The 15,044-nt window shown below is 44.8% G+C and overlaps 1 protein-coding gene across 1 annotated transcript; it reads left to right on the forward strand.

Moving 5' to 3' along the window:
* The first annotated feature begins 14 nt into the window (after positions 1-14).
* MRPL55 (mitochondrial ribosomal protein L55) lies at positions 15-10,886 on the forward strand. Its single transcript, XM_072652963.1, has 4 exons — positions 15-150; positions 1,475-1,614; positions 4,271-4,472; positions 10,640-10,886. The coding sequence occupies exons 2-4, from the start codon at positions 1,592-1,594 to the stop codon at positions 10,790-10,792; spliced, it is 378 nt and encodes a 125-aa protein (XP_072509064.1). The 5' UTR covers positions 15-150; positions 1,475-1,591; the 3' UTR covers positions 10,793-10,886.
* The last annotated feature ends 4,158 nt before the right edge of the window (positions 10,887-15,044 follow it).

A 15,044-nucleotide genomic window follows, 5' to 3' on the forward strand; every position in this document is an offset into this window, starting at 1 on the left:
GCCGCGCGCCGTTGCGAGGCGACACCGACGCGACCTTGTGCCCCCGGTGTGCGAGAGAGCCTCCGGCCTGCGCAGCCCCCGAGGCCGCGGCTCCCTTTCAGGCGGCCCGCTGAGCGCCTCCCGGACGCCTCCCGCACCGCGGCCCCGGAGGTAGGTGGTTCGGCGGCCATCGTCCGCTCTCCTGGCCCGATCCACTCGGGGATGGGCCGGAGACTCGGAGAGAGCCCGGGACGCCCAGGGCCGATCGGGTCCCAGCCCCGCCGACCTTCGCGGGGGGCGGGGGGAGGGCGGCGGACGGAAGGCTGCCCGAGCCCTCGCAGGACCCCGGCCTTGGCGTCCTCCTGGGCCCTCGGGCCGCCGCAAGGCTCGTGTCACCTTAGCCAGGTCACTTCCAGTACCCCAAGCACCCTAGAAGCTTTTCTCCTCGTGGGCTTCCCGGCTTCTAGAGCCCCGCTCCTCCGGGAGCCCCGGAGGCCCCTGTGCCCTTCCCCTCCCCCCCCGGAGCCCCTGGAGGAGTTCTGCCCCCTCCCCGCACCCCCCCCCCCCCCCCCCCCCCGCCCCGGCCGTTCGCTGTCTCTGCCCCGGCCCCTCGTGCCTCCTGGAGGGCGGGGGCTGGTTCATTTTTGTCTGCCTGCTGAACCCCCGGCCCCGCCTAGAGCACGTGGGTACCTGAAGTATGCAGTTAATAGAACGTGCCTGGCGTGTGTAGATACGTAATACAGACAGTAGGCAGACTCCTGTTTGTCTGTTTTGAGGGGCATGAATGGGGAGTTCCTCTGTCCACCAAGATCAGCCTCTTCTCCACAGCTTCATACCTCCCGTCGTGGCCGGCGGCACGCAGAGTTTAAGTGACTCGGGTCAGAGGCAGAATTTGAACTCACATCTTTCTGTCTCCAGAACAGTTGAGTTAAATTGAATTTCTAAGACAGGGATTCTTAACTTTTTTTGTGTCATGGATCTTTTGCATTCTGGGTGAAGCATATATATACCTTTTCTCAGAATAATTTTTAAAAATCATTTATAGTTAAAAGACATGTTAAATTTCAATGAGAGATTATTGAAAATGAAGATGCAGTTTATTTTTTTTTCCCTATTCAGAATCACAGACCCCAGGTTAAGAACCCTTATTCTAGGGCCCAGTTTCCTTATTTCTAAAACGATGGATTTAGATTAGATGGCCCCTCGCAACCCTAAAATCCTGCTTCTCTGTCAGTTTATGCCCTTTGAGCCCCCTGAAAATTTGGTGGTACCTTAATAACATTCCAATCAGTGTTTCCCAAGCTACCTAATAAATGAGTTTAGTCAAGATTCTGGGAGAGTCTGACCCCTAGCCTAACAGCTGTACGACTGAAAAGGGTTAGGGGGTGGGGAAGAGAGGGTTGGGAATGGGAGTTGTTTTATGGTTTTTTAAATAGAGGCAATTTTAAAAGAATGACTCAGCTAAAAATAGATGTCTCGTTTTGTTGCGCTGCAGGTTGTACACAGTGTACATCCATTAATATTTTGGCCTTGGATGTGATGAGGCTCAGTTGACAGCTGTGTGAAGACAGCCTGCATCTCACCAGCTACTCCAGGCATACCAGGGGTGAGAATGGCAGCTGTAAGAGTGATTGGGTAAGCACAAAGCTCTGGCATTACAGGGGTACTAAACCATGGACAAGTACTTCCTTTTCCATAGTTACCTGTCTTTGTTAATTATTCAGAAAATGTTCTATACTTAGCCTTCCACTGTTAGAACAACTGAATAACCATGGTGGCTCACATCTAAAGTCTGAAGAATACTTTCTGTATAATGCCCTAGTGAAGTGTGAGTAAACCTCATCTCAGAGAAGGGAAGGCCCTTGTCGGTAGTCACACAGCTTACCACATGGAAGAATCAGGGTTCAGCCCATGGCTTCTGACTGCTAGTCCAGTGTCCTTCTCCTTCCCTACATGAACATACCGCTCCTCTAGTACAAGTTTACTCACTCCTTCAGAGGCATTTCATATTCCTTTACTCATGCTGTTTGCAGCATGCCACTGCCTTTTTCTTTGTCTGAGTCCTAAATGTGAGTTACAAAGGCCCAATAGGTATCCTCATCGACTGCAGCTTTTTGCTCCCCTGAATTATATCTCTGGCTACTTGTTAACTCATATTTTAAAGTTTTTTTTAATGTGTTTATATCTTACCTCTCCTGCCAGAAATTTAGGTCTTCCAGGGTAGGGACTATGTCTTACGGATTTGTTTGTGTCCACCACAATACTGCATATATTAGGCACTCAGATTTATTAGTTGAGTGGGAAAAAACAACTTGCAGAATCAGTCAGAATCAGATGGCAGTTTCAGAGACATTTAAAGACTTTTAAAACTTTTCTTTTTGTTATCCCATGGGTAACTTGGAGAGTCTTTGAAAATGCCAGGTGTTGGATATGTTGAGAAGGTCTTTGGAAACCAAAGAAAGATGTGTCACTTTAACCAGTCAGTCTTTTAAATCCTTGCATTACCACTCTTCCTACTTACACCTTCCCTTGAGTGTCAAGCAAGTATAGTCATAATTCCACACCAAGAAAATGAGTAAACACTAGGACTTTAAAAGAAAACTTTTTTAATTGCTTCAGAATCTCTGTAACATCAGGTGTGCTCAGTAATGCCCTGCATCTTATTAATATCCCTGGGGATTAATGCAGCTTAACTTTATCCTTTACCAAAATAGCTTCTGTTGAGGTCTGGTTTGTCCGCATACAAAGACTTTTATCCTTATTACCCATAAGTAACCCCTAGAAGAGTCAAAAACTAATCACTTTTCATAACTGAATCATTCTAATTTTCCAGTAATGTGGGTTAGTTAGTTCTGCGTACTTCAATTGACCACACATTTTAAGTGTCATCAGAATCACATTTTGCTAACAGCGAATGTTTAAAAAGAATACTATCCCTTGAGGACACAATAATACACTACAGTTTGTCAGTCCAGCATCACTTTAATCAGCACCCCACAGGAGCTCAGTTCTGTCCTATGTATTGTGTGTAAGTAGAAGCCCTGGGCCAGGAGCTTGCTCCGCCTTCCTTAAAGTCAGAAGACATATCTTCTGAGTTTTTTTTCTTGAATTTCCCTGTCACCGTAGCAGCTTTTTATGGACAGGTCGGTTTTTGTTTGTTTGTTGGCTCATTTTTATGGCCTGTTTCTTGACTCTGCAGTTTATATTAGTTAGGTTTGGCTAACTTCGAGTTGGGGATTACTGGGCTGAGCTTCAGTCTTTTATATCCCTCTGCTGTTTTCATGGCTAGGAGTTCTGGTCTGCACTCTGGTCCTCACCTAGGTAGGGCCCCTGCTTCCTTATGACTACGTCCACTCCTCTCTGCCCTGGAACTGTAACCCGGAACTGGGGAAGGGACAAAGGAACTGCCAAACAGCACCTCTCCCTGTGCCTATCGCTAGCACAGGTGTCCTCTAGAATCTCTTTCTCACCAGGTGTTCACTCACTTTATTGTCCCTGTGCACTGGTTGCCCCCAGCATCCACCCCAGTGTTCAAAGACCTCTCTTTCTGTCCTGTGCTTCCCTGGGCTAGAAAAATGACTCACTGTGACTTTTTGTGGGTTGTCCCACTCAGAATTCAGTTTGATGCTTTTTAAAGTTATTTTGAGAATTGTACTAGAAAAGCTCTGCAAAAAATACTTTACCTCATTCTGCTATCTTATCTCCTCCTGTCTCTTTCTGAATGAGATTGGAAGATCTGCATTGGAATCCTAGCTCTGGCAATGACTTGCTGTATGACCTGTACAAATCTCTTTACTTTTCTGAATCTGTTTTCTCATCTATAAAATAGGGATAATAATCTTTGTACCAGCCACCTGACAAGGCTGTAATAAGGAGGAAAATACTTCGTAAACTTTAAAGTACCATAAAGGGGGTGAGGAGATATTTCTGTAGCTTCAAGGTGGGGAACCTGCAGCCTCAAGGTCACATGTGGTCCTCTAGGTCCTCACATTCATCCCTTTGACTGAATCCAAACTTCACAGAACAAATCCCTTTGGATTTGTTCTGTAAAACTTGGACTCAGTCAAAAGGCCTCATCCACGACCTAAAAGGCCACAGGTTCCACACTCCTGCCCTGACCTCTTGGTGAGGATTAAACAGCATTACCTTTTACATAAATTACATTTACATTTACCATTTACATTGGTGGACATGGCTTTGTCATCTTTCTTGTGTGTAATGTAAATGTTTGATGGTAGTTTCATTGAGTGAATGAGATCACCCTTGACCATCTGAACCTTTTCCTCTGTAGCTTCCTACAGCAGAATTTAGCGAAGGTCGGCTTTCCCATGTCACATCACCTGCATACGTCCTCCATCCTGCTCAACTCCAACAGGGCCTCTCTCACTCGAATGCATAGGAAGACTTATGCTCGGTTGTATCCAGTGATGTTGGTCAAGCAAGATGGATCTACCATTCATATCAGATATAAGGAGCCTCGGCGGATCCTCACAGTAAGAATTGAGCACAAACTCCATTTTAAAAATTGTTTTTATATTAATCCAGAAAAGTTTTATTAAGAGCCCACTATGCATAAAACACTGGGCTGTAATTTAGGGTACAGTTCCTGCCCTCCAGGAGCTCACATTTTACTTGGAGGATACCTAGTGCAAACAGATAGATGTATCCATGATAATTAGAGGAGAGAGAGGGTACTCACAGGAATGAGGAAAGGCTTCCTATAGGAAATGGTGCATGAGCGGAGCCTTGAAGGAAGGCAGGGGTTCCTCCCGAAAAGGCGTGGAGGCCAGGAATGGAGAGGTGTGTTTGAGGAGTGGCGACTAGGCCAGTTTGGCTGGAACTAGGGAAGGCAGCCAGAGGCAGTACCTCTGGAAAAGCAGGCAGGAACCGGATCACGTAGAGTTTTAAATGGTAAGCAAAGGAGGTGGTATTTTATCCTGGAAGAAGTAGGAAGCCAACAAAGGTTCCTGGCAGGGGAATGACCTGGTCAGGCGTGTGCTGTGGAAAGATAAAATAATGACTGTTGAATGGAGGCTGTGTTAGAATGAAGAGACTCTAGAATTTGCAAGTCTGAATAGGAGGTGATTATTCCTTTCATGGCAAGATATGTGAGATTCTGAGTGAGAGTGAGAGTGGTGTGAGGAGAGAAAGGAATAGATATGAGATGTGGGCAGGGAGAGAGAATGAAGAATTGAGATTCTCTGACGGGGCTGTGCCCTTAGAAAGAGAAGGAACAGGCCACTTTGGGTATGTTCAGTTGGAGGTACATGCCGAGCATTCAGGTGGAGGTCTTAGGATCATAGATCTGTGGCTGGAAGAGACCTCAGAGGCCACCCAGCCCCATTATTTTATAGATGAGAAAAATGAAGCCCAGGGAAATGAAATGATTTGCCCAAGGTCACATAAGCAGAAAGCATCAGATGCAGAATTTGAGCCCAGGCCCTGTGGCTGCAGAGGGTTCCTGTTTCCACTGTTCTGCTCTGATGTCTAATACGCAGTGAGTGATACAAAATTCATGTTGCGTATGGTAGGCTTTTTATCCAGACCTAGGAGTTATTTGCATAGAGATGATCATTGATGAAATCTCTGAAGTAATGAGGTAATTGTACAAGAGAACTTTAGGGGAGTTCTAACCCTACAGTTAGGGGTAGGACTTGGATGATCCAGCAATGGAGATTAAGAAGGCAGATGAAGAATAACCAGGAGAAAGCCTGAAAATTGAGGGAACCAAGTGTACCCAGCAGGAAGGAGGGGCCTTCAGGGTCTGTGCTGTGGAGAAGTCAGGAAATAGGTGGCTTATGCCAGGGCCAAGGGTATAGCAAATAAGATCATTAGAAACCCAGGGAGAACAGTGGTAGTTCTGGGGTCTCAAGCCAGACTACAAAGGGTTGATCAAAGAAAATGGCCAAGAGGAAGTGTAGGTGTCTTTTTTCTGGGAGTTTGGCTGTGAGATGCAAGGTATAGAGGCATGTCGAAGATAACTTAGAGATTTATACTGGGCCCTGTGTTCTTCCACATTTTCATCAGTAACTTGGACAAAGGCATGGATGATGAGCTTATTAAATTAGAACACTGCATGAAGCCGGGAAGGATAGCTGACTCAGGACCTGAAAATCAACCCATAAATGATGGAGCATTTGTTAAGTGCCTCCTTTGTGAGAGGTCCTATGCTTGGTGCTAGGGGTACGAAAACTGTAATTAAGCGGTGCTTTACAGGCTTTATTTGTGATCTGACGTCGGGATAAGCATGACGTTGTTTATTTGGGCTTAAAAATAAACTCACAAATTCAGAATGAGGAGATCAGGAGTTGTGAGAGAGACCTGGGGTTTTAGGGTGTGGAGGGCTCATTTATTGGAGTCCCCAGTGTGACGCGGCAGTGGGAAAGCTGCGGCAGTGGGAAAGCTAATGCCAGCCCACATGGCTGGCCCTTCTGCCCAGGTATGTCCTAGTCATGTGACGAATGAAGTTCTGTTCTCAGTTATGCAGAAGAAGCTGAGACCAGGCTTGTGGGAGGGTGGAGGATGTCCTTTCTGAGGGTTTGTGAAGGACAGGACATGTCTAGCCTAGGAGAAAGAGGACCAAGGAGCCTGATAGCTGTCTGCAAGAATCAAGAGGGCCGTTGAACGGGTGTGGGCTTATACTCCTTCTGCTTGGCCCCAGAATGGCAGTACAAGAGGCAGAATTCAGCTGAATGGGAAGAGAAGTTCCCTAACAACTGGAGCCATCCACAATTTAGTGGGTTTCCTCAGGAAGAGGCCTCAGAGGGAGGCTGACGGACACTTGTTAGAGGTGTTGTTGGAGGGATCCTCACATTTAGGTGTGGAACACGTGGCCCACAATGTTCTGGAGTGTGGCCCAACCAGATTAAAATGTAATTGAGAAATATGGCAGCCAGGTGGCACTGTGGATAGAGAGCGCTGGGCCTGGAGTTAGGAAGACTCATCTTCCTGAATTCAAATCTGGCTTCAGACACTTACTAGCTATGTGATCCTGAGCAAGTCACTTAACCCTGTTCGCCTCAGTTTCCTCATCTGTCAAATGAGCTGGAGAAGGAAATGGCAAATCACTCCAGTACCTTTGCCAAGAAAACCCCAAATGGGATCACAGAGTCAGATATGACTGTAAATGACTAAACAGCAATAGCAAATAAAAACACAAACAGATCATATTAATATATGGTTTTCTAGGTCCTGTCTGCTTGCAGGGATTCTTATGAATGGTTTAGTGGCCTCTCATTTTATTTGAATCGAACAACACCAGAATACAGGACCTCTGAGGTCCCTTCCAACTCAGAGAGTCTGATTTCTGCCACTATTGTGAACTCTAACTGATCTTCCTGTCTGGCTTCTTTCCCCTCTTCAGACTGTCCTTAACACTTCTGCCCGATTGATTTGCCTTTTACATAGCGCCATTTCTGTTTGTCCTTTGTTCAGAACCCTTCAGTGATTCCCTGTTGTTTATTGAATAGAATTCAAATTCAACCTTGCATTTAGGATCCTCCACAATTTTGTGACACCAGACTTTTCTTATCTGTTCCATACTGCTTATGTGTACATGCTCAGTGGTCCTGCCAGATTCTGCTGCCAGCCATCCTCTTTTTATTGATATCTTTTGTTTTATGTCATCTATATTTCCTTTTTAAAATTAAATTTACTTTAAGTGAACAGAAATCCATTTTCTCTTCTGTCCCCTTCCCCCACACTATTTGGAAAAAGAAAATGAAACCTTTGTGACAAATATGCATAGGCAAGCAAAACACTGGCTTGTATTAGCTGTGTCTGAACTCCTCACTTCTCTGTTAAGAGGTTGTCCCTGTACTTCCTCATTGGTCCTCTGGAATTAGGGCTGGTCACTGCTGATCAGAACTCTAACGTCCTCCAAAGTGGCTTGTTTTTGTAATTTGTGGTGCTCACCTCACTCTGCAACAGCTCATAGAAGTCTTCCTAGGTGTCACTGAACTCTCCATTTTATCATTTCTTATGACACAGTAATACTCCTTTCCAATCATACACCATAATTTGTTCAGTCATTCACCTGCCAACAAATGGTCAAAGAATACGACCAGGAAGTGTTCAAAGAAATCCAAGCTATCAACAGCTCCAAATCGCTCATGACTGGAGATATGCCAGCTGAAGCCACTGCTGTTCCACTTCACACCCAATAGATTGGCAGAGTTGACAAAAATGGAAAATGACAGATGTTGTAGGGTAGAAACCTGGCCCAAGAATGTGCTGTTGGTGGAGCTGTGAGCTGGCATGGCCAGTTTGGAAAGCAGCTTAGAAACAGCCATTAAAATAGGCATCTCCTCTGACTCAGAGATGCCACAGCTGAGCCCATAGCTCAAAGAGTCTTTTTTTAAAAAAGGAAGAGGACCCCCCACACAAAAATCTTTCTAGCAGCTTTTTTTTTTATAGTTGTAAAGAGCTGGAGGTTAAACCGATGCCCTTCAGTGGCCATATTCTTTCCATCTCTCACCCTTTCTTGTCTCCATGACTTTATTCTCCCTATTCCCTGTGCCTGGATGTCTCTTATGCCCGATAAATTCCTAGCCATCCTTTAAAGGTCATCTCGCATGCATCTTCCTTAAGCTGTCCTTGTCTTCCCAGTCAATCATAACAACTTTGCTGGCATCCCTCTTACGCATTTGTCAGCATGTATGTGTGTCAAACCCCTTGGTAGACTACAGATGAAGGTAGAAATGAAAGTAGAAACCATGACTTACTTATAATAGGATCATAGATTTAGAGCCAGAAAGGACCTCAGAGAGTATCTAGTGCAACCCCCTTATTTTACAGATGAGGAAAAAGAAGCCTGGAGAGGCTAAGGCACACGTTCAGTGTCACACAAGTTATTTTTGTGTCCCCTCCACGTTACCCAGAACAATATTGTACGCATTGTGGGCCGTTAATGTTTGTTAAATGAATAAGATTATATTCTTTTGGATGTGTAAATTCTAGTGTGGGTATTGCACAAAAAAAATCAGTTTTGTTTCGTTATAGTGACTTCATAGAAGGACTCCTTGGCTCAGTACTACTAAATAACAAAATGTTTTTCTTCTTTAATGACAATGCTTGATATAATGCAGGCAATGACTGACAGCTCTGATCTTCTCAAATAGGGCCATCCAAGACCTCCCTTTATTAACTCCCACTAATAATGCTGCTAATGACAAGCTTATGAGCTCAGGCTAAAGAGCTAACATAGATTAATTCCTGCACTGCAGGATGGGTTGGTGCTGGAAGATCTTTTATTTGATTCACAAATTAATATCTAAGTAATGAGGTTTCTGAAATTTTGAATATCATGGAAGCCTTGCCACCCTGAGAATTCAGCTGTTGTCTGTATTGTATTTTGGTGTCCTGGAAGGGATCCAGAGGAAAGTAATAAAAATAAGTAAATGGGAAATAAATTTTATGAAGAAAGGCTAAATATCCTGGGTTTATAGAGCCATGATAAGAAATTGCTAAACATTCCTCAGCTGATAAATGGTCAAAGGATATGAACAGGCAGTTTTCTAAGGAAGAAATTAAAGCTATCTATAGTCATATGAAAAAATGCTCTAAATCACTATTGATTAGAGAGATGCAAATCAAAATAACTCTGAGGTACCACATCTCAGCTATCAGACTGGCTAACATGACAAAACAGGAAGATGATAAATGTTGGAGAAGATGCGGGAGAGTTGGAACACTAATACATTGTTGGTGGAGCTGTGAGCTGATCCAGCCATTCTGGAGAGCAATTTGGAACTATGCCCAAAGGGCCACAAAAATGTGCATACCCTTTGACCCAGCAATATTAAATGGGAAAGGGCCCCACATGTACAGAAATATTTATAGCACACTCTTTGTAGTTGCCAAAAACTGGAAGTCAAGGGGATGCCCATCAATTGGGGAATGGCTGAATAAATTATGGTATGTGAATGTAATGGAGTACTACTGTGCCATAAGAAAGGATGAACAGGAAGACTTCAGAGAGGCCTGGAAGGACTTATATTAACTGATGCTGAGTGAAAGGAGCAGAACCAGGAGAACTTTGTGCACAGCAATGACCACAGTGTGCCAGAGTTTTTTCTGCTAGACTTGGAACTTCATTGCAATGCAAGGACTTAAAAAAAAAATTCCCAGTGGTCTCCTAAGGCAAAATTGCCCTCCACATCCAGAGAAAGAACTATGGAATTCAATTGCAGAATGTAGCAGATCATTTTTTTTGTGTATTACATTTTGGTTTGCTATATGATTTCTCCCATTCATTGTAATTCTTCTACACAGCAAGGCTATGGTGAAATTGTATTTAATAGGAATGATGTGTAGATCCTATATAAAATTGTATGCCGTCTTGGGGAGGGAGGGAGGAGGTAGAGGAAAAAAATCGAAGTTATATGGTAGTGATTGTAGAACACTAAAAAGAAATAAAATTAATATTAAAAAAAAAGAAATTGCTAAACAGAAGACTTAATCACATTTTGCTTCAGGAATGAAATTGTCGGGGGAGGCTAGAAGACCATTTGTTGGAGATGACGTGGAAGGGATTCATGCTTCAGTGCAGATTGGACCAGATGGCCTTCCAGGGTCCCTTCCACATCCAGGATTTTGCTTCTGAGTTTTCAGAATTTCACAGTGAATGGTTACACCTTTTGCTTTTCCTCATGTCTTTCAGATGCCAGTAGATATTGACACACTTTCTGCAGAGGAAAGAAGAATGAGACTACGCAAGCGGAGTCCCAAGTATATGGAAGTGGAAAAAAAAGAGGCAGAATTTGGAGATGACTTCAATGTGGAACAGTACGCAAAATTCTGGAGGAAAAACTGAACATGTTATGATGTTAAAATTGTATGAAGGGTGGGTGCATTTAATGTACCCAAATAGATTACTATTTTTAAAAATTAAAAACTACTGAAGGTTATAATGTTGCACTTCTCTTTTATGTGGATGGTTTTCCCAGACTTTTTTCCTCTGCTGCTTTTCCCTGATTCAAACCCTTGCCTTGACCTGAGGGCCAACTTCTGTATGCCTAGCATTGGGAAATAAAGATGGATGGGTGTGGGGCCTGCCCTCCAGGCACTGACAGAGGGAAAGATGAACCTGATTTCTTTTTAGGAGCTTACATTTTCATAGGAGAGATAAAATGTACAAACAGTAATAACAGTTTACATGTACATTTGTTCAGGTTTTCATGGATTCTTACAACTGCATGAGACTCCTCCAAAGGAAGGTACAGGTCCAGGGAGGCAGAGTAAGTCAAACCCGCCTGACCACGTGTCTGGTGCTCTTTCCATTGCAGACTCTCACCTGTACAAATAGCCACTATGCAGGTAGAATGTGCTCGGTGCTAGGAAGGTACGCTGGAAGAAAAGGTTTTTTTGACAGAGGGGATCAGGAAAGACTTTATAAGAGAAGTGTCATTTGAGCCAGACCTTGAGAGATAGGACTGAAGGAATGCTGAGACCTGTGAGATAGGGTTGAAAAGGTAGCATGATGCTAGTTGGAGGCTGAGTGCCAAGCTGTATGGAGTCTCAGAATTTGGTAGAGAACCTGGAGCATTGATCAGGGAGATTAATCTGGAAGCAGGGAATAGTGGATAAAGTCCCAGCCTAGGAGTCAAGAAGATCTGACATCCTGTCTGTGATCCTGGGTAAATCCCTTGACCTCTCAGTTTCCTAGACAGTTTTTAAGACTAGAGATGGCAGAAAAGATGTAGATCTGGATTGGTTCCTGGCTGTGCTTCTGGCTTTCCAGAATTCCACACTGTGCCTCAGCTTCATTCTCACCCTGGAACGTCCCCTCCGTCATGCCACCCTCGTGTCCCACGGGGGATTCTCCCTGGGGCCTCCATTTTGGGGAGTGCCTCTCAGCTGTGCTTATGATGTCTTGGACTTGAGACACTATGGTCCACCCCACCCAGGAGGTACCTTCTGTCCTCCTCCTCTCCCTTCTCAGCTCGGTTTTGTAGATAAGCTCTTTTAGGGCAAGGATTCTTTTTCTTTTTTCTTGTTAGTACAATGTCTGCCCCATTTGTTGTTATTGTTCAGTCATTGTTAATTGTGTCTGACTCTTCGAGGCCCCGTTTGCGGTTTAATTTGCAAAGATACGGAGTGGTTTGCCATTTCCTTCTCCAGTTCATTTGACAAATGAGGAAACTGAGGCAAATAGGTGAAGTGACTTGCCCAGAGTCACGCAGGTAGTAAATGTCTGAGGCTGAATTGGAACCTAGGAAGATATGAGTCCTCACTCTATCCGCTGAGCCACCTTGCTCCCCATGGCACACAGGAAGTGCTCAATAAATGCTTATCTTGCTAGTAAAATCACAAGTCCAGTCCAAAAAATCCATGTATAATGTGGACTGAATGAGAAGATAATATGGCTGGTAGAGGGCTAGTAAGCATTTCATGATGATAACGGTGGCAATGAATGAAAATCATACACTAAGCACTTACATGCCAAGCCTTGTGCTAAATGCTGGCATTAAAAACAAAAGGCAGTCACTGGCTTCAAGAAGCTGAATAGAATTTGAGAACTGAATGGGACTAAAGTGACTGCCTCGTCTGACCTACACAGGAAAAGAATCCCCATTCTAATAGGAGACAACAGATAAAGGGGAGGGGTGACCAGGGATGAGCTGGGTTCTAGAAAATTGTAAAGATACTGAATGGAACAGTAGGGCAGTCAGTTGACGTGCCCTTTCCAGGAGCCATGGTAATGTGGATTTGATTACAGTCCTCAGAGAGCAAGATGAGGCAGGGGCAGAACATGGCCCCTCCCAGGCATGGTTTCTGGGGGTTTGGCTGGGAGGATGGAGCAGCAGCAGAACAGAAAATGGCCAGGTGAACATGAGGTCACACAGTCCCAGAGAGGACAAAGTTAAGTCAGTGGAGAGAAAGCATTACTGAGTTTTAAACTTATAGTAGGCAACTGCTGATGGAAGAATGGAGCTGTGGGGAGAGACTAAGGCTGCATATATAGTTGTATAGATTATCTGCATAGAGATTATAATGAGAACAATGGGAAGTACAACCAAGAAAGGTAGTTTTAGGGAGGAAAGGGCCCAAGTCAAAGCACTGGGACAGACCTAGTTAGAGACGCAGCATGGATGATGAGCCAGCAAAAGAGTGGGAGGGAGAGTGGTCAGAGTGGGAGGAATACAAGCCAGAAGAGGAGGAAGCATGGTGAACAGTGCCACCTGCTACCGAGAGATCCGTGAGGATGAGTGCTAGAAAAAGCTACCATGTTGGGCAATTAGATCACTGGTAAATTTGGAGAGCACAGTTTTGGTTGAGTGATTGGATCAGAAACCAGATTACAAGATTTGGGTTGAGGAAGTTAAAGGAAAGTGTAGGCAGTGAGTATAGACAACTTTTTCTAGGAATTTGGTTGAGGGGGAGAATTGATGGCTTGGGAGGAAATTAGCTTGAGGGGATGGTAAGGGCTAGCAAAGTTTTTTTACATATGGGGTGACAGGCATGTTTGAAGGCATATGGGAAGGAATGAGATAAGGAGAGGCTGAAGATTAGAGAGAAGGGGAAAATGATTGAGGTTGCAAGGTGCTAGAAGAGGTGGGAGGGCAGGGATCTAGGTCACAGAGAGAGATTGGCCTTTTTAAGGAGAACGGTCACCTTGTCAAAGACAAGGTAAAAAGTTGAGAAAATAGGGATAGAGTCCAGGGATGTTGAGATAAGAAAGGGGGAAAAAGGAGCTTACAGCAAATGGTCTCAATTTTCTCCAAAAAGTAGAATTCAGAGGTTAGAGAGAAGGTAACATTTGGGACGGTTACGGGCAGTAAGACAGGAAGTCAATTAGGGAGGAATGAAAGGATTGCTTTGCCACAGCACGGCCTTAGCCAGGTTCAGATAACATGAATTTGATGGGGCAGTTCGGCAATGCAGCGTTCAGAGTGCCTGGCCTCTGTCTGGTCAGGAAGACTCATCTTCATGAATTCAAATCTAGCTCCAGATACTTTCTAGCTGTGTGACCCTGGGCAAGTCACTTAACCCTGTTTTGTCACCTGTAAAATGAGCTAGAGAAGAAAGAGCAAGCCACTCCAGTATGTTTGCTGAGAAAACTCCAAACGGGGTCACAGAGAGACAGACATGACTGGAAAATGAGCGAACAACCAATCTGCAGCATACCCAGCAAACTCAATTGTGTGACTTCCGCCAGCTCTACTCAGCACATGGGTAGGAGTGATCAAGGTGAGACTTGGCAAACGCCGAGTGGCTAAATTTCAAGGCCTTAAAGAGCCGGTGGATAACAGGGAAGCTGAGATAGTACATACACCAAAAGGCAAACTAGTAAATACTAAAAAGCAAGACTGCAAAAGAAGCCCATGACAAGTGCCAAGTGCGCGTGGATGATTTAGACTACACGATGGGAATATACAAGGGAGGAGCCCAGGACTGAGGGAGACCTCCAACTGGCCTGAGGCGGTATGGGAGCTGGAACTCTCTGAACTTACCCAGGATCTCTTAATCGCCAATTTCCCAATTTCTCTTCCCCCGCTCTGCAGCCTTCTCCTCCTTTCTGTGTGACCAACCTTTGTTGGATCCTCCTCCAGAACACACCCTCTAACTGACTAGACATTCCTCAGGGTTCTGTCCTGGGCCCCCTTCTCTTCTCCCTCTCCTCTCCCTCCTTCACTTGATGATCTCATCAGCTCACGTGGATTTAATTACCATCTTAATGCTGAGGACTCTCAAATCCACCTTTCCGGCCCCAACCTCTCTGCCAATCTCCAGTCTCACATCTCCAACTGCCATTTAGACATCTCAAACTGGATGACGAGCAGACATCTTAAACCCAATATGGCTAAAACAGAGCTCACTGTCTTTTCCCTCTAACCCTCCTCCCCACCATTCCTCCTTCCCTGTTACTGTAGAGGGTACTACCATCCTCCTAATCCCTCAGGCTCCCATCCTAAGAGTTGTTCAGGACTCTCCACCATCTCTCCTCCATATCCATTCTGTTGCCAGGGCCTGTGGATTTCACCTTTGCAGCATTCCTTGAATACCACCCCCATCTCTTCTATCGCTGCCACTCTAGTACAGGCCCCCATCACAACCTCAATAGC

The sequence above is a fragment of the Notamacropus eugenii genome, chromosome 1 (assembly GCF_028372415.1).
Source record: "Notamacropus eugenii isolate mMacEug1 chromosome 1, mMacEug1.pri_v2, whole genome shotgun sequence".
Taxonomy (NCBI): Eukaryota; Metazoa; Chordata; class Mammalia; order Diprotodontia; family Macropodidae; genus Notamacropus; species Notamacropus eugenii.

Bases quoted from the DNA above. Each gene is read 5' to 3' on its own strand.
- MRPL55 (XM_072652963.1), top strand. From the start codon at position 1,592: ATGGCAGCTGTAAGAGTGATTGG. The intron at 1,615-4,270 runs GTAAGCACAAAG...TTTCCTCTGTAG, and splicing joins GCAGCTGTAAGAGTGATTGG to CTTCCTACAGCAGAATTTAG. The intron at 4,473-10,639 runs GTAAGAATTGAG...CATGTCTTTCAG, and splicing joins AGCCTCGGCGGATCCTCACA to ATGCCAGTAGATATTGACAC.